At 37.3% G+C, this 19,794-nt stretch overlaps 4 protein-coding genes across 4 annotated transcripts; 2 read left to right on the top strand and 2 right to left on the bottom strand.

The window, feature by feature from the left end:
• Window positions 1–922: 922 nt before the first annotated feature.
• On the top strand, window positions 923–2,128 carry GCK72_007016 (uncharacterized protein; the record flags this gene model as incomplete). Its single annotated transcript, XM_053725938.1, has 3 exons — window positions 923–1,342; window positions 1,562–1,764; window positions 2,020–2,128. The coding sequence occupies 3 exons, from the start codon at window positions 923–925 to the stop codon at window positions 2,126–2,128; spliced, it is 732 nt and encodes a 243-aa protein (XP_053590132.1).
• Window positions 2,129–11,711: 9,583 nt separating this feature from the next.
• On the top strand, window positions 11,712–13,440 carry GCK72_007015 (uncharacterized protein; the record flags this gene model as incomplete). The annotated part of the gene is made up of 8 exons (XM_003109919.2): window positions 11,712–11,819; window positions 11,862–11,890; window positions 12,072–12,145; window positions 12,642–12,736; window positions 12,789–12,846; window positions 12,894–13,054; window positions 13,098–13,297; window positions 13,347–13,440. The coding sequence occupies 8 exons, from the start codon at window positions 11,712–11,714 to the stop codon at window positions 13,438–13,440; spliced, it is 819 nt and encodes a 272-aa protein (XP_003109967.2).
• A 1,189-nt stretch (window positions 13,441–14,629) lies between these two features.
• Window positions 14,630–14,971, bottom strand: GCK72_007014 (uncharacterized protein; the record flags this gene model as incomplete). Its single annotated transcript, XM_003110185.2, has 1 exon — window positions 14,630–14,971. The coding sequence occupies one exon, from the start codon at window positions 14,969–14,971 to the stop codon at window positions 14,630–14,632; it is 342 nt and encodes a 113-aa protein (XP_003110233.2).
• A 966-nt stretch (window positions 14,972–15,937) lies between these two features.
• On the bottom strand, window positions 15,938–17,423 carry GCK72_007013 (uncharacterized protein; the record flags this gene model as incomplete). The annotated part of the gene is made up of 6 exons (XM_053725937.1): window positions 15,938–16,098; window positions 16,160–16,291; window positions 16,340–16,513; window positions 16,879–17,082; window positions 17,136–17,300; window positions 17,354–17,423. 6 exons carry the CDS (start codon window positions 17,421–17,423, stop codon window positions 15,938–15,940), a joined length of 906 nt encoding a protein of 301 aa, XP_053590131.1.
• Window positions 17,424–19,794: the final 2,371 nt, after the last annotated feature.

Genomic DNA, 19,794 nt, shown 5'->3' with positions numbered 1-19,794 from the left:
TCGAAAGTCAACAATTTGTTCATTTTCAATATTTTCTACTTTTAAAACGTAAAAATGCTCTGGAAGCTACTTTTTTCTCGATCGCCATCATTTCTATGCTTTTAAAACACTAATTTCATTCAGTTTTGCTCGCTTTACTATATTTAACGATTAAATTACAAAATAAATAAAAATTTCTGTTTTTTCGATGACTTGAAAGGGTCCACTGCTGATGAGGCCGTGCCCGTTATTCCAGAAAACTGAATTGTTTATTTTGTCCAGTGGAAAACGGCCGAAACAAACTGAAAAAAATTAAATATTTCCAATGAATATAAAATCACAACCATAGGAATAAGTTTTTAACTCGAATCTATCAAACGACAAAAACTGATAAATACAGAACTACGGAAAGTAATTTAAAATGATAAATATTTTTCATTTCAATTTGTTCCGAGTCGGATTTGTTCCGAATGAAAGGACAACAATAAACATAAGCGGGGTGCTTTAATACACCTATTCACGAAGAGAAAGTGCAAATTAAAATGCCACATTTTGCATTTTAATGCTATTTACGAACCCATTATAATGTGCAAAAACACAAAAACACTTTACTTCGCATATTGCAAATGATTTAAAATCAAATGAGTAATTGCCGGAAATATGGTGACAAAACCCCACATCCGACATGCATGCTGTTTTTCTCCCCAATCAGCTGTTTTCAATTTTCAGAACACGGCAGAACACTCAATTATATTCCAGACATAAATGTGATATAAAAAAGCTTTCTCAAGCTATTTGTCTGTTATTTTTTGACGCAATGGCAAGCAGAACTTTCATTCAAACTGCTGGAATTTATATTATAACAGTGTCATCAGTTGGCATTCTCATTAATAGTTGTGTCTTTCTGAATTACCTGAAATTGGAATCCTCTTGTTTTCATCTCATGTGTATTTCAAAAACTTTATCAAACTTCTTGAATCTTTTGATCTATTCTGGATATATTGGAATGACTTATACACTTTATGAGTTAATCGGTTCACATTCTCTTAATGGCTACATGAATCAGGCAGCCGGCTATGGACTAATCGTAATGGGATCACTCACACAACTGATGATTACAGCAAACCGATTTCTTGTAGTCTACTTTTTCTGGAATTATAGAGGAACAGGAGGAGATTTATCCAAGTACAGTAATCCTATCACAATATTCTTTTTGTCGATTTGTTGGATGATATGTGTCTGGTTATCCGTGTTGCCAGGATTTTCAGAACAATGTTTGATGACTATAAGTCTCGAGCATATTGGATGGAGTGCAACTCATTGTTCTATCAATTTTGGGTATTTGATGTTTGCCACGTTGTTGGTAATTGGGATTTTTTCAAACTTTCTCAATTTGTTGATAGCAAGGAAGCTGATCATATCATCGGTTGGTTAAAAAAAACATCTTCTTGATTACTGTTGTTCCAGTGAGCATGCTCTCAAAAAAGTGTTAGCTGCAAAATCGAACATCTAGGTTTTAAAAGACACTGGAAAACATTCAAAAAATGAATAGAGAGCCATTTGAACCTCCCAATAATTCCAGAAAAACCAAAGTCTCAGTTGCGAAATGAGCAGAAGACGACAAAAGAACACAGTTCGGTTTTTCATTCAATCATTATGCCAGGACTGGATATATGTCCTCCAAATATTCATATGCTACTATGTTGTTCGCTGGTTTGAAAAGGACAGTCTGGGCTCATTCATGGCTGAAATGGGGTTTGATGTATTGGTTCCGGTGGTGGATGGGTGAGTGACTCTGTCGAAAATTATTAGTTACGAGTGTGTCTCTTAGTATTACTTATTACCCAATGACTATGAATTCTTTCTAGTAATGTATTATAGATTTAAAAAAAAACAGCTTTACTTTCATAGTACAAACTCTGAAAACCTTGAAATGGTGAGAGAGTTAGTAATAGCGTTCTCAAATTTGGCCATTTTCTACTGAAAAGGCAAACTGGGATATATTTTTTCCCGGTACTGTAAGCAAACACTTTCTTTCAGACTGATCATGTTATCATTCAATTTCCGTAACAAGAAAATCAATCCCATCATCAAAACATCAGGATCCAACTCGACGAAGGCATGTGAGAGACCAGATCCTGTTGTGTGATAAAACAAAATCATTTCTGAAACATTTTTACTGTATTTTTGTTCTTTTTACTGCTCTCGTTGACGATAAGAATTTTTATTGAGTTGCACGAAATGATTTGAAATTGTTTGAATGTCTGAGAAAATAATTTCAAATAATGTCGGGGCGATATTCAATAAGTCAATTTGAAATCCACACTATAAATTTGACTCGCCAACTGTCATTCTAACAGAGTCAGTTGTCTTCAATTGAGTTTGAATATGCACTCAGGGAATGTAAATGTGTCCCCTCTTCATTCCATTATTACACTGTGTGGCGGAACGTTTTTCTCTTGGTATTTGAATCAATTTTCAAACTCATAATTTATCGAGTGAAGACGTATCAATAGTTATTTTAGCAATAAAGTTAATTGTTAGGCATTGTTTGAGTGAAGTAGAACGGTGTAGAACATTTCATGACGACGAAACTGAAAAATAGCAACAATTTTAAATTGAAATGCATTACAAAAATGAATTTCCATAGCAAGAAAAAATCACTTACCAATTTATTGAACTTTTCCTTCCTTCTTTCTCTTCTCATCCTCTTCCAACCATCGCTCCACATCGGCGAATGCCTTTTTGTAGACTTCTGGATCCCAAGGAGTATTATAATCTCCAAGAGCAACCATCTCAGTTTCGAAATCCTTCATAGTAATAACCTCGAATTGGTCAGACATTGGAATAAGCTTCGGACGTTCAAGACTCCACAACGAAATAGAATGAGAGGAGCCCTCCCTTACAACAGTTGCTCACTGCGGGAGTTGTGGGCGGGGCTTAGTAAGTGGGAGTGATTGGATGAATCGAGATTCAACAGTGGCGACAATAACAGTTGTTTCTATTTATAAGAATTTATTGGTAGCTAGATTCTGTTAAAGTGAAGCAAAGGAGACCGTGTTTTTCAAATAAAAAAGATTTAAAAAAGAAAAATGCATAATAATTATAACTTTCAAGATTTTCCTTCAATATTCCAAATCAAGTGGATCACGTGGAGCGGAGCGTGGAATTCTGAAATCAGAGGGCCGATCTCGCTGCTCCTGTGTATCCGGAAAATAGTCCGGATCTGTGTCTTGGGAGAAGACGATGGACTCATCTTCCTCCTCCAGGTCCTCATCTGTCCAGACGTCTTCCGGATTCTGCAAAACGGATTATTGATAGCTAAAGTTGTAAAATCGAATAAATATAATATTGTATTTGCTCATTCTTAAAAAAGTTTACACGGAGAGGGATGACTCAATGATAGCGATGCTTATCAATTGAACGTTGAAAAACAAAAACAAGTACTGAATGATAAGAACTGAAAAAAGCAGTGTTTCAATTTGTATACTAAATGAACAACTAATAAAATATGTGCAGTGCCGGCCAAAAATATATCATAGTTTGCTTTTTTCAGTTAAAAATGTCCCACTTTGAGAGTGTTTCATAGTAAAACTAACTGTCCCACAACACAAGTTTTTAAGGGATAAAACAGACCAAAAGTAGAACTCCATTTTTGTAGTTGACAACTTTCTTGTACGGGCGGTCCCTAGAGAGTTATGATCATTTCAAGAGGACAGCTCAAAAATCGCACTATTTTGCACTGAAAAGGGTCAACTTTAGGGAGAAATTACTTCGACGATATGTAACTCTCTAGGGACCGCCCGTACAGAAAAGTTGTCAACTACAAAAATGGAGTTCTACTCTTGGTCTGTTTGATCCCCTAAAAAGTTATTTTGTGGGACAGTTAGTTTCACCATGACACACTCTCAAAGTTGGACATTTTCAACTGAAAAAGGCAAAATATGATAGATTTTTCGTCGGGACTGTGTTCTTGTCAAAATTAATAAAATGGAAATAAGGAAAGAGATACTGTGTCCGATTCTAGACAAATGTCCCTAGTTACTAATCTAGTTTTTTTTCAAACAGATAACAGAGTTCGAGTACAAATATGCCCTTCAACTAGTTGAATTTAATTTAAAAAACATACCAGATTGAGAGTTCTCATCCTCTTTGCAGGGGATGGGGTGGTGACATCCTCCATCTCCTTTGTCTTCACTGGCTCCTTCCTCATCATCGTCTTCGTCATCGGAGTCAATGACTCGGAGTCGCCTCTTCGGGGTGGTCACGCTCTAAAAAAGTCCCAGTTACGATAGGAGATCCGCTAATTCCTCCAAGTTGAGGTTACGTACTACCGTTAATTCTCCTAAAAACTCACCGATGCTTGACTGTCCGAGATGGGCTCATCGACGATAATTAGTGGCTCGTCGACTTTCTTTGGAGATTTTGTGTATTCCTAAAATTAATCTATTGATAGAAAACCAGTATTTTGAAGAATCTCACCAAAACTACTTTTCCCTCAGTCATGGTAGCCCTGACGGTACCGAGCCCCCTATTTGCAGCATCCATGAACTGGTCAAGTGTTCTGCCAAAAAACTCTGACTTGACGAGATCTTCTTGATGTACCTCGACGGCTGGGGTGACGTCAGGAGCCGGAGCCGATAGATCATTTGGCTCGCGTGGTTCGACGACTGGGGTGCTTTCTTGAGTTGGAGCCGCCAACAACACCTTTTGCTCGAAGGCATCGAATGAGTCCTGCACCGCTTTCACTCCATTTGGAGCAAAGTTATCAAATGAATCCTGAGACTCCTCTTTGATTTGATTGGAGACGATGAGGCTTGAGATTGCGGCTTGGGGATTCTTTCTGAACTGCATCCGAGCGAAGAGCTCTTCCCTGGTGTACGGAGTCGCCCCGACTGGGAACTTCTCAAAATCATCAGAATCCTCGGTTTTGAGGACGCTGGCAGTTGGAGAGTGGTTGAACAGCTTTCGAGCGGAGGACATAGCTGAAATCAGGCTGTTAGTTGGAATAACATTGAACTTAAAAGACTTCAAAGGCAGAAAAATGAAGAACGGAGACAATATCAGAGACCAAACATGAAATTTAAGATTCTAGATGGCTATTCTTAACGGATATTTGTTCAGACAGTGTCTATACTAATGTAATTCTTGGAAAAAAAAAGACGGTACAGGAGGGCGGAGCGTGTAATCAGACCCCGATTGGGAACACCGTGTAATTGGACGCCGATTAAGAGAGACAGTTGCTGTGCTCAAAAAAGTTGGTCCCGACAGCAACCTGCTATATGGAACGAGAATCATAGCGTTTTGAATAGAAGAGGATAAAAAAGGAGAAGTAGAAGGAAAATTAACTTTGTTTATAATCCGGAGGCATTATGTTAATCTTTTGAAATCAATCGATTAAGCAAATAAACAGTTCATGAGGATGACAATAATGGATAAAGAAGGGACAAGCACACTTAATTCATGTAAGAGTAGAGATTTAAAAAGAATAAAGAAAAAGACGGTACAGGAGGGAGGAGCGTGTTATCGGACCCCGATTAAGAAACCCCATTCCTGTGCTCAATGAAGTTTGTCCCGACTGCCACCAGTTACGGTTCGCAAAATGATATAGCATGAGAATCATAGCGAGTAAAGAAATGGGTTTTCTTTGAGTAGAAGAGGATAAAGAAGTAGAAGAAAAAGAAAGAAACATTATTTTGTTTATAATCCGGAGGCATAATGTTAATCTTTCCGAATCAATCGATTTAACAAATAAACAATTCAGAAGGATGACAATACGAAAATGGAAAGAGAAAGGACACTTAATTCATGTTAGTGGAGAGGTTTCTATTCGGATACCTTCCCTCCAAAATCCAACAGGTGGAAGAAAAATGAGTGCATGGCTAATACTTACATAATACAAATAATGGATTAGATCATAGATGCCAACAGTTCAGATTGGTTCAAAGTGAGTCCAGACAGAGTAACGGAAGGAGAGAGCAACGAAAGACACACGCAAATACTCTTGGAAAAATGAAAGTACAGGAGGGAGGAGCGTGTAATCGGACCCCGATTGAGAGTCCCATATTGATCATTGCTGTGCTCAAAGAGGTTCGTCCCGAATGCCACCTGTTACGGTTTGGAAAATGATTTGGAACGTGAATCATAACGGGCGAAAAACGAGTTTCCATGGAGTAGAAGTGCATAAAGAAGAAGATGAAGTAGAAGAAAAAGTAACTTTGTTTATAATCTGGAGGCATAATGTTAATCTCTCGAAATCAATCAATTAAACAAATAAACAATTCAGAATGTCGAAGTAAGAAAATTTATAGAGAAGGGACGAGAGCACTGAATTAATGTAAGAGGAGACCTTTCTATTCGAATACGTCCTCTACAAAATCCAACAAGGTACAAAATAGAGTAGCAAGGAGTACTAGAGAGACGGGGCAACGAATATTACTGTGTGGTCAGGCAATAAGTAAGAAAGATGTTTACATGACTAATAATTACATAATACAAAAAAAATCCTTAGATATCATGCAAAAAAGTACAGATTGAGCAACGAAAGGCGCTTTTCTGAACGGATACCTACTTAGACAGACGCTAATAGTGTAGTTTTTGAAAAGAAAAAAACGGTACAGGAGGCAGGAGCGTGTAATCGGACCCGATTAAGAGAGCCCATTGCTGTGCTCAAAATAGTTCGTCCCGACTGTCACCTACTAATGATAGGGAACGAGAATCATGGGTTTCCTCTGTGTAGAAGAGGATAAAGAAAAAGAAAGAAAGGTAACTTTGTTTATAATCTGGAGGCATAATGTTAACCTTTGGAAAATCAGTCGATTAAGCAAATAAACAATTCATGGCATAGTTATCGGGCCGAATCCTGTCAGAGAAATTAAGGCGATGCCCAGCCCGAAGGCTCGAAAAATTGGCGTCAAAATTCAATTTTTTTCGAATTTCGTTTTTTTTCGCAAAAAGTCTAATGTTCGACTATCGTTCAGAGTTAGGAGAAATTCTGAAAAATCATCAAAAATGTTCACATTTTCGATGAAAAATTGAATAAATGTCAAAAAATTTGTTAATCTTTTGAAGGTGAAGAAATGGGTTTCATTGAGTAGAAAAGGATAAAAGAGACGAAAAAGAAGAAGGAAAATTATAATCCGATTTTCGTTCATAATCGGATACATTCCCTCCAAAATCCAACAGGTGCCACAATGAGACACACATTGGGGTACAAAAGAGAGTACTAGAGAGACTGGGCAACGAATATTACACAGTGGGGTGGGCCAATAAGTAAGAAAGATGTGACATAATTACATAATACAAAAAATGGATTAGACCATGGATGCCAACTGCGCAGATTGGTTCAAATTGAGGCCAGACAGAGCAACGAAAACAGGGTAGTGATGTGTAGTGAAGACCGAGAGAGGGAAGGCGGACGATTATGATCGGAAACGAAGAAAAGGAAGAGGGAGTCGGGCAAAGGATCAAAGGAAACGGTGGCGGGCGGTATTGTGTTTTTCCGTGATACACCTGTCAAAAAACAGATGGATTAGAAACGGAGCAGGAAGAACATCAAAGGATGAAGTGATGCTGATGCTCAGACTTTTGGGAGATTTTGAGAAGTAATATTATATTCCATTTGGTATTCGGAACGAGCAACTGTTTCAACTGGTACTCCAAAATTATATGATATTCCTTCTACCTATTAATCATCACCTCAACCCCACAGTACCAGACGCAGAAATAAGTCGAGAAGAGAGGAGCGAGGTGTTGCGGAGACTTTGACAGTAAGGCGGAAGACATGTGTTTTTGGTTGAGAACTTTTTTTCAACCATCTGATTGAGGGAAAGAAAAATGAGGGAAATTAGAATGATGTTAATTTCGAGGAGCCAAGATGAATCGTGGGATGGATTGTTGGTTCTAGGTCCATATGGAGATTGAAATTCGAAGATATTAGGCATAAATGGATCAGAATCAAGAAAAATTGAAATGAAATTTCGTAACATCAACTGTCTGAATTCCGATCACGTCTGACTAGAATTTTAGTTTTTTCTATTTATCGATTATACACTTTCTTTCTTATTTCCTTCGCTTTATCTTTTCTTTTTCAATCTTTTTGCACTGAAAGTATCAAGAAGAAAAAAAAGGGTGCAAAAGTACGCAACATCGCGTCAGTTTAGGTGTCTTTACACACTTTTTCTTTCATCAGCCGTTGAATGCGGGAAGAAGAATAATATGAAAAAGAGGAAGAATTTCGAAATAGAAAATAGAAAAAGAGAAGCAGAGGGAAATTTAAAATCAGTAAACAACAAGATATCAGATGAAAAGGTTTGGAAAAGCGGGAATCACAAAAAGTTCAAAAATTGGACTTTAAGAAAGAACCAGAAAGAAAAATTTTGAAATTCACAATTTTTCTAAAACGTGAGAGATTGTTTGGAGAAATTATGTGTAGTTCAGAGCTGTGCGGAATTCCTTCCTTCGACTTCCTTCTTCCTTCTTTTTTCACTTTTTTATTCCTTCTTCCTTCTTCCCTTTTAAAAAGTTTACTTCCTTCTTCCTTCTTCCTTCTTCCCTTTTGAAAATGTTTTTTTTTCCTTCTTCCTTCTTCATTCTTCCGTTGAAAAGTTTACTAAAATTTTGTAATTTTCGACGGAATTTGGGGGGTTTTTGACGGAATTTTGTATGAAACAACATCAAAATTCGTTTTCAGAGGTGACTAGAAAAAAGTTTCCTCAAATTTGTCATTTTCAAAATTAACTTCCGATTTACCGGTTCGGAACCCAACTTCTTTCTTCCTTCCTTCTTCCTTCCTTCTTCCTTCTTCCGTGCTTTTTTCACTTTTTTCTTCCTTCTTCCTTCTTCCCTTTTAAAGAAGGTATTTCCTTCTTCCTTCTTCCTTCTTCCTTGTTGAAAATTTCACTTCCTTCTTCCTTCTTCCTTCTTCCTTTTCAAAAAATTTTACTTCCGCACAGCTCTGGTGTAGTTTAATCATTATGGTTTTTTATCTAGAACTGATATGATGTCAGAATTCGTCTTATCAGTAACGTTCTGAAATTTCTGTTACTTAATTTCACTTATCGGGTTCAATAGTTTCGTAAAACTAAAAGCTGGTAAAATAGTATTGTAAGTCAATTTAGAAGCATTTTCTAGAAGTTACAGTACCGGCGGTTAATTTTCGCTGTTAACCAAAAATAACCAACTTTGAGAGTGCGTAGCTCCAAAATCTCAATACTTTGCACTGAAATAATGCGATGTGAGGGAGTAATCACTTTTCCGATCTGCAACTTTTTAGGCATGTCTCGTACAAAAAAGGTGTCAATTAAAAAAGTGAACCTCTAGATTTTATCTACAATTTCTGCAAAGATTGACATCATCAGATAAGATGTGAGACCGAGACACACTCTTAAAGTTTATCCTCATCAAATTTTCGTCTGCTACTATACCAAATAGAGAGAAACATGACTATGAAAAATGAGATTTTCAAAAGGGACACACCTGAAGAACTTGAATCAAAAATAACGAACAGATTCCAAAAAAAAATCACATTTTTTCCGAAAATAACGACGATTCTCTTTCCCAGTGAAATTCAAACAAACGAAGGAAGAAACCAACTGGTTAGCCACCCTTGCGCCTTCACAATATATGAATCATAGTTTCATTCGGCCCGTTTTTTTGCTAATGGAAAAATGTTTTGACTTTCTCCAACCACCAAACTTTGTAACAATTTGGCACAAGATGTCACAAGACAAATATTGCGCTGGCTTCCTTCGAGAATGTGTCATTCACTGGGCATGTTTCTGTCAAATATGATTCTAGAAATGATTGGATTGCGACCTTAAGACAGGAATTTTCATTGAAAAAAAAAACGAACTGAAACCTCGAAATACTCGTTTTTCCAAATTGTGAGCGAAAGAAAGTGTCTTCTTCTTTTTCTTGTTCGTTTATCTAATAGGCGGGATCAACAAGGAAGGAAAAGACGGTCAACCTTGTTTCATTGCATAACTTTTCAGATAGATAAGGATCAGAAAAGAGAAGTTACATAACATAATATAGCAGTTTTGTTTTTGACCGCAATAGCGAAAAAGGGGGAAAATGCTGTTAAATCAACGTTAAACAGAGATTTGAAAAAAAATTTCTCGATTCTTGTGAATAATACCCCCAAAAGAATGATCAACGCAACATAATGAGTAGAAGAATGAGTTGCATGATATAAAGTAGCAGACACCCACAGAACGGTGAGGCCACAATGACGTAACAATAATTGATGTCAGGAGTGACAAACGCGTGGAAAGGAACAGGGTCATCGAGCAGGTGTGCGTGTGCATTGCACAAAACATGCGGAGAAGAACCACCGGGTGAGAAAATGGACTATGCGATTATGGAGTTGAGCATTGGAAGAAATGTGGGGGAAGATACTAATTTGATTACGAGGGTTTCGTTTCTGATGTCAAATTTAGATGAATGCTGAATGCAAAAACGGAGTCCGTCGTTTTCATAGGGCAGACGGGATTTTTTCATGACAAGAACATTGAGGAAATCGAAATTTATAGTTAAATACACAGAACAATTACCTCTAGAAAACAACCATTTTCTGCAAACCTTGTTACAAGAACAAAGAACAAAACAACCTGGTTAGTGACAAAAAATAAATGACATCTGATTTTCAGCTTTCTCGGTATATAGTGTTTTTGCATTGAGACGAAAAACACCGCACTTCCTCATTGGCATATTTCAGCTTTTCTTGTCTCGCCAGTTCTCGTACTCCAAGAAATTCTAGATTCTTCTTAGATAATGCCAATCTTTCAAAATGGAACTGTTGATGGCTTGAAGTTTAGAGAGAAATCTGATGGTAAGTTTTTACAATTTTTGGGTTACGGTAGTCTTGTGAGATGTATTCTCTGAATGTCCTCGGTCTGATTTGATTCAATATTTTCCAAAAGCTTTCTATCGTCCATTCAGAAAAACAAGTTTGCGCTTGTTTCAGGAAACACTTCAATAATAACAACAACAAATCCAGTAAAGTAGATTCCTATTACTTGAAGCTGCAGGTGTACATTTGAGACAAAATATCATGGACAAAATAACATTGCGATTTTTCTGGGGACACAAGAGATTTTCTGGAAAGTTCTAGACTCAGTTTTGAGGGCAGAGGCTGATTATTTCATTTCGGCCGTTCTCAGTTTTCGATACTGACTTCCGGATTGAATTCATGTCGACTAAAAATGACCATGTGCCAACGAAAACTCTTGAGAAGATAGTACAATTAACTTGTTTTGGAAACAACCACATATTTTTCAAATTTTTTTTCAAAAAACGTTGTCTTCATATCGAAAAGACATGACTCTCACCTTACCCAATTCCTTATAACCCCACACCGGAAGTGTCTTGATCAATTCCAATAAATATCCATACGTGTTCTCGGTTATAGAAATACCCCCATTGACATGAATCACCATATTTCATTTTCGTTTTGTTTTTGACCAATGACACAAATCATTTTACCCAAAATAGTCAAAAATATCAGTTTCAAAGATAAGAAATCATTGTCTAAAAGTTCAGAGTACCCAGCTATTTAAAAAGCTCCCATTGAACTAGTACTTAAACGAAATTACATAGAAATAGTTGTAGTCAATTATGAACTGCGTGGTAAACCAATCATTTCCTTCCGAGTCAGACACATGTTACGCCTAATTGAGTAGACGAAACTTGACTCTTGGTTTTTCGTACAACTCGTATTTTCAGATATTGACATGTCCTTGTCTAACTGGACGCTCGCTCAAATCTGGATAGAAGATTCTCGTCCGGAAGAAGTTGCCGAGCCATGGGTAACCATTGTGGCAGGCGTTTTCATGATTTTGGTAAGTTCTATAAGATTTAGAGTTGCTTAATTCATTATTTAGACCTCTGCATTCGGCATACTTGTAAATTTGTTCGTATTTCACAGATTTTTATCAAAAAACATGTCCAGTTTTTATATAATGTGTTCTTCGAAGACTATATCCAATTCCATGATTTTGTTTTGTTATCTTATTTTCAACGGACCAGTTTCTGTTTTGTAAGAAGCAACTTACTGATTTATTTGTTCTGAATTCTGAATTAGAAATTTCCAGAAGAATGTATTACGGTCCAGAGTCGATGAATATGCTGTTGAATCAAATGGCAGCTTATGGGATTTATGTTCAAGGTTGGTTGACTTACAGTAGTGATATACAATTGGGGCATTTTCAGTTGAAAATGACTAACTTTGACAGTGCATTTCGGTGTCACCTGATTGTCCGAAAAACTCAATTTTGTATGGATTAGACAGAACAAGAATAGCACATCATTTTTGTAGTTAATCATTTTTTTATAGGGACACTATTTTGAAAGTTACAGGTTGTCAAAGTGAAAAGCTTCAAATTTCGCATCAGTCGGTTTCAGGAAGAAATCACTTTGACAACCTGTAACTTTCATGATAGTGTCCCTACAAAAAAATGATCAACTAATAAAATTATGTGCTTCTTGTGCTCTATCTAAAACATACAAAATAAAATTTGTCGAACCATCAGGTGACATCGAAATACACTGTCAAAGTTGGTAAGTTTCCACTGAAAAATGCCAAAGTTGAGAACCCATTGAGCGGTACTGTAGGTTTTCTTAGATTCTGTTCTTCTACTTTCCAATAAAAAACCAACTTTCAGGCCCCATGACTCAAGTATGTATTTCCTTCAATCGGTTCCTCATAATCTACTTTGCCACCCTCGCAAAACGAAAGAACGGGAGGACTGCTACAGCGGTTTGTTATTTGTTTCCCTCTTTTTCTCTTTTTCTCTAAATCCATATTCTAGGTAGCTTTAATTGTATGCTGGCTGATATCGCTGTTCGTCACTGTTGTAGGAATTCCCGGTAACCACATAACTTTTTAGTTAACTTTTTTTTTAACTGTGATTCAGGAAACTGCACAAATATATTCAACTATGACATTCTGACATGGGACAACCTGGATCCATGTGTTGACACGTTGGCAGATCTTGTTATGTATTGGATTGGGTTTCTGGCAGTTATATCGAATACGTTCAACGTGGTGGTTGCCATTAAATTGATTGTGTCAGCGGTAAGTGGAAAACAAAATAGTGATTACGGTACCTGCTTTCCAGACTAAACCCCACATGGACTCTGCAGCTACCAAACGTCGGCGTCGTACCTCTCGTCGTCTATTCCTCCAATCTTGTTTTCAAGACTGGATATATCTTCTGGACACTATCAATAGTATGTACATCTACACATGGTTCGACAAAATATTGTGGCAGTTTTTCTTCACTATTTTCTCCAATCTATTTGTTCATGTTATGGATGGGTAGGTCTTGAAGAGGAAGTCATTTGAAAATAAGCATGAAATTTTAAAGATGTATTATGTTGTTCTTCAACTACGAGAAGAAACGGACCTTGTTGAGTTTACCGAGGAAGAAAGAATGTACTTTCATAAATGTGACGTTTTGATTGTTGTTATTTTTGCATGTTACGGTTGAAGTAATGATAAAGCAGGTTCTCTATTAATGATTACATGGATAATAATATCCAATGAGAAACATTTGAGATATGCAAAAATTGAACTGATTTAGATCGGGAAATAAAAGCAAAAAGAAGAAAGAACAAATTGTTGGTGCTTTTTGGGTTACACGCAGTTGAGGTTCCTGATAAAACAAAATGGAAAAAAATTGAGCAAACTGCCCTAGGTTCAATGATAACTTCTAAAATATTGAAATTTTCTAACAATTGAAAACTTCAAGGCAAAACTTTTTTGATTCCAAGCAACTCAAACTTTTCCGATTTCTTGAAAATTCGCTCGAAAGCCTTATCAATCTCATCTCGGACCTCTTCCAAACTTTGCTATGGTTTATGATCTTTGAAATTTCAAACGACGTCAGCGATATCAATTTCAGTTAGGTACCTCGGAACACTCAGATGAAGTGTCACCTTCCATAGAAACATCAGAATACGAATTGTGAAATATCCTTATTTTTTCTTTTTTTACTCCTCCCCTCCCCCAAATCACAATTCGACTATTTTCGAAAATGGTCGCGTGGTTGTTTAGCTTCCTCTCGGTGTCTTATGTCGTCTATTTCTCTTCAGAAAGTAGTATTGAATGACCAGAAACTTTTGATTAGACACTGAGGAAACAAAGTAAGGATGAGGAAATGGAGAGTGACGTCACTACAATAGAGTGTAACAAAAAAATCTGATTGAGCATCATAATTAGTGTGAAACATCATAATTAGTGTAGCTAAAGGAAAAAGTGAGCTAGAAAGTGCTATCTAGTGCCTCTGTTTTTATTGGTGTCACTATCCAATTTTATTGCTTTGATGTTATGATAATTAAAACCTGGAAGCTAATTACTTGCAAAAAAAACGAAACACATTTTTGAGATCATACATTTATTATGTAAATTGAGAGATCTGATATACATACAATAATTAATGGATTATAAAATGAAAAAAAAAAACAAAATTCAATTGGAAACATTAGAAGAAACATGAAAATACAAAGGAATGGTTTAGACTTCGACTCAATTTTTACAAGTTTTCATTTTTCTTTTTTTTCGAATATTTCAAAATTTTCTCTTATTTCGAGACTAACGAAAATTTAAAATTATATACAAACAGCATCAGGTAACAACATACTCAAAAATTCAAGCCAAAACCTCTTTGATTCCCAGCAACTCTGCATCGAAATCGTCCAATTCTTTTAAAATTCGCTCAAAATCCTTGTCAATCTCGTCTCGGATCTCTTCCAAACTTTGCTCTGATTCATCACCTTCGAAATCACAAATGACGTCATCGATATCAATTTCAGATAGCTCGGAACACTCAGATGAAGTGTCGTCTTCCATAAAAATATCAGAATAGGACGTAGATTGTTCAGAGTCTTCAGAGTCTTCAGTATCAGAATTGGAATTCCAGAAGTATTCAGTAGTAGCAGATTCAGAGGGCTTGGAGTGTTCAGAATATTTCAAAACAGTAGGATCCATCATAATTGAATTGAAAATATATATTCGAAAAGTTTTTCGAATTGTGAAATATTCCTTCCCTTCTTCTCTTTTTATACTCCTCTCCCCCTGGCAATTCGACTATTTTCGAAAGTGGTCGCGTGGTTGTTTTCCCTCCTCTCGGTGTCTTTTGCCGTCTATTTCTCTTCGAGAGTAGTATTGAATGACCATAAACTTTTGATAAGACACTGAGGAAATGTTAGCAGGTGCAAAAAATTGAGGAAATAGAAAAGTGACGTTTCGGTGGGGGTTAGTCAAGTCAAGAAAAACTCAGATTTCTTCGAAGACTGCATTTATTTCAGAAGAATCTGTAATTTTCAGATTTGCGACGGGTCGGGTCACAGTACAAAAATTTGCAATTTTTTTGATTTTTTTTGCAAAAAGTCGAATTTTTGACTGTTTTTAAATATCGAAAAAAAACTCAAGCGCACATAGTTTTTTTTGACAGTTTTTGATAAAAATTGTGTACATTTTTTGACTCCGGGCCGATATTTGGCAAGTCTGGTTATTCCCATTTTGTACCTCAAAAGCTACAGCGATCCTATTAAAATCTCAAAAGTGTTCATTTCACAATATTTATTTACAACCCAGTTTTGAAATGATACTCATTTTGACAAATAAAACAAAATTCAAGACAAATCGGACCTAGTGAGTAAATAGTAAGGTAGGACAACGTGGGAACAAATCAGAAGGAGTTTTACAACAAAAAAAAAGAAAAAAGTGATCTGGGGTTCAGATCCTTACATCACATAAAATTATTCTCAAGTGAAATAAGTAACAAGGAAAATGACGGCTTGGGAGAAGGGGAAAGACCAGATTCTGTATTATGAGGAAAAAGAAACCGAAAGAAAGGAGGGAGTCAATTAGGAATGTGGGAGTCATGATGAGTTAGGGAATGCCAAATCGAAAGAACTATTGAAAAAAAATGAAAAAACAATAAATAATTATGAATCAAGCAGGATAATCATAAGTGACCACTTCCTTCTTTACAGTCGGCCGCTTATGAACAATCCAGCCATGCTGGATCTGGTAGATCTGCCACATTTTGAGAGTCTCGCAGTGGTTCCTCCATTCCAATCTTTCCTCTTTGCTCAATTGAGCCCAAGCGTCGTCTGAAAACGAAAATTATGTTATTAATGATATTCTTTTTTTCCTTTTTTCGTGGCTACTCACCAACTCTCAATTTGTCTCCCTTGTGATTGATTTTGAACATGAAACGGTACAAGTTCAAATTACTGGAGGGCTTCTCCACTCTCTGAGGTAGCACGTTGGTTTTTCGCGGATCGAATACAAAGTGATGAACATCTGAACAATGATTTGTAAAAGTATAAGTCAGTTTCTGTTTGTTCTTACCGACTCCAGGAAGTGGTTTTTCATGTATCGACCACCATTGCCTCCATGACTGGACAACGACGTCGAATGCATTGACTGGAACGTCAATGATATCATTGTCCGATGTAGAAGGAAGGGATGGAAAAGCTCGATGGTGGTGCGGAGGGACAGACGGCAACGATGAGGAGTTTCCTTCTGGAAAAAACTATTCAGTATAGTAATTGTGAGAGTTGCCTTGTGAGTTATTGTCAGTTGGCAGTGATATGGATCAACTAGACGGGATAGGAAATGTCACGAAAATGAAAACTAATCTCATTCCCCAATGTTATCGCACAATTTCAGTTATATGACGAGTACCCACAAGTCTAGAGATTTGAGTTGGACGACCTCCATGCGTCTTTCAACATGGGTTACTGTAGTTTTCGTGGTGGGACCTTATAAAGCTCTCATCACACTAAATTTGAGTATGTAATTTTTATAAGATTCTGTTTAAAACTAGAAAAGATACTTATTGTAGAATGAAAATTCTGAAATTTTCGAAATTTTTCAAAATGCCCAACCTGTAGATTCCAAAATTCCAAATTTTTGCTCGTATGCATTGATCTTCAGATTCTGATCCGAAATTCTATGGCGAGCAACGCCAAGATCGATATTGAGGTCTGCATTTTTTCGGTGCAGTTCATCATTTTTCTTTTGCAACTCTGCTTTCTCATTGTTCTGAGTTGCAATGATGGCGTTGCTTCGAAGTCTCTGAGTTTCTGCTTCTGTAAAGTTCCTTTTTAAAAAAAAATTTTCTGTTATTCAAACAACAAGTTACCGTGGTCTTTGACACGTTGATCTTCCAGAAGTTTTCGAATTCTCTCCTCTTGACGTTGGACGTATGCGTCCATTTCTTCTTGTCTCCTTTGAGCATTAAAGTCTGGCATTGGCATTGGATCCGCCACCACTTGCATCTGGCGTTGGTGGAACGCATTCCAGTCTCCTGTAAGAGTAGGATTCGAATGAAATATGTTTGTGTTTTACTATAGTTCTCACCTTGTCCCGGTTGACGGTATTGTTGTTGCTGCTGCATGCGGTACGGGTGGAAGAAGTGCCCGTTTTGCATTATTTTCAGAAGAAGATTGCTGGAGTACAACTGAAATACAGTGGCATAGAAGTGGCAAGACGCTCAAAAACACATGAACGAAAAACGAAAAATATAGAACTATACGGAAGGTGATAAAATGAGGAGAAGGCAAAACGAAAATGGAGGAGGGCTAGCTAGCCGTGCCATAAATATCATTTGCCTAAAAAACGGAAAGCTATAAAAGTTTTTTTTTGGTTCTCTAGAATGGTATAAGAGAACATGTGACGCAACAGGGGCTTGGGAAGATTCAGAAAAGGGAAGCGGGGGAACGAAGATAAAAAGACACGTGGTATTGACAGAGGTCATGCATATGACATACAGTTGGGAATAGTGAATAAGACTGTTCTGAGTCACCAGATGATCGTTCATCCAATTAGCTGTGAGCTCGCTACTAGATGTAAACATTTGACCTTTGGCGGGAAGCCGACTGTTCTTTGAGTTGATAGAGAAGAGGTGGGAAAAGGACAGATGTAATCGGAGAAGGTGTTCGGTTAGACGTTGTGCGCGCTTTTGTTGTGTCAGAGTTCGACATCAATACCAAAAGGGATACGGTGAAAAAGATTACTGTATTATTTTTATGGCGTCACTTATAAGAACACCAGAAGAGGAAAAAAACGGGAAATGGGAATAGGAGAGAACGGCTGGCAATAAAAATAAATTTTGTGACACCAGACAGTCTTTTTCTGCCCATGTGGCTTTGAGGCATACCGGGAGTAACAGGGGGCGGAGCGACTTTTGTGTTCAATTCTCTGTGATCCGCGAAGCTTTGAATATAAAGAAGTTATGCGAGAAGAAATCAGGACGAAGAGTTTCAAAATGTGTAAGAATGAACGAAGAAGTGCCAGTTCGAGAAAACGAATGGATGTAGTAAGATTGTGCTCGATTGTACTTTGTACATCTCCCATTTTCTTTTCCCCGCTCCCATCAGATATGATTCATAGGCTTTTAGTCTTGAATCATTCTTTCTATCTGTTTTAATTGAATTCTTTCACCCACACATTTCCTGTCTGGCTCCGCCTCTGCCCAGTATAAAAGCACTGGCGAGAGCTTATCTTTTATCTTTTAATAAAGCTTCTTATGAAGTTTTATTTCCCACTGTCAGTTTGTCGATAGTGCATCCAGCTGACTGTGGGTTTGGCTGAACCTATTATTCCGAAGAAATCGATGGATGGTTCAGTTGAAGAAGATCACCTGTGGCTGTGTTCCACCCATAAGGAACAGAACAGTCAGAAGGAAGATGCAGCCAAAAAACTCATCTTCAAAACTTCACCTCTCGTCATCATGCTGCTGGGACACCGACAGATCTCCTCGAGCATTTTGGACACTCATCGACGATCCGTTCAATCAAGGACAATTGGACAAAGAAAGGACGTCATCAGAAAAACTTCTTCCAGAAGAACACCATCACCTCATCAACAGGACAACGCCGTCCATTGATGAAAACAACAATTGCGGACAACAATATCGTCGCATCACCACCACCACCAGAGACAGGACAACGTTCCGGACAACGCTTTGTTACCATCAAGGTCAGCGATATCAAGGACCAGCAACCCAATCACTCGCGAGCCGGGAGCCTCTCTCTACACAGAGAGATATTCAGTTCAATGATTCCGCCAGGACAGAAGAAAACAATTGGACAAAAGTCAACTACATCAACTTCGTCAAAGGAATAGCTCAACCACAAGATAAATTATAATTGTAACTATCTCTTTATCTTTCTTTTCTTTCTGAACGCCGGGAGTGTGCTCGATTGTACTTTGTACATCTCCCACTTTCTTTTCCCCGCTCCCATCGGATATGATTCATAGGCTTTTAGTCTTGAATCATTCTTTCTATCTGTTTTAATTGAAGTCTTTCACCTACACATTTCCTGTCTGGCTCCGCCTCTGCCCAGTATAAAAGCACTGGCGAGAGCTTAACTTTTATCTTTTAATAAAGGTTTAATTACCCAAGTTTGAGGTCCTGACTATAAAGAAGACGAGCACGTCCACCATTGAGCAACGATTCAGCGCAAAGATACTGAACATTGAACCCGGCCTTTATAAAAAAAAGAAACACAGATAATGAAAATAAAAAACCAATTTATTCAAAACGGAAACGGCATGAACTATGAATTATATACAGGATGCATGGAATGAATACAAAAATAACATCAATTTTAAAGCAAAGTAATGAAAAACCAGTGTTTGTGATCATGACTTTGTGAAACAGACAACGCGAACATGGGGACGGACTGACTAGTTACATGACGATTGACAATTAGAAAAAAAGTTAATATGATAATGGGTAAGGAAAGATGTTCAATGACACCGTTGTACGGAAAACGGACAGAAAATAATATACAATC

Source organism: Caenorhabditis remanei, chromosome II (genome assembly GCF_010183535.1).
Source record: "Caenorhabditis remanei strain PX506 chromosome II, whole genome shotgun sequence".
In the NCBI taxonomy this organism is placed as follows: Eukaryota; Metazoa; Nematoda; class Chromadorea; order Rhabditida; family Rhabditidae; genus Caenorhabditis; species Caenorhabditis remanei.
The sequence above is the reverse complement of the archived record's forward strand: the minus strand, read 5'-3'. Positions and strand labels throughout refer to the sequence as shown.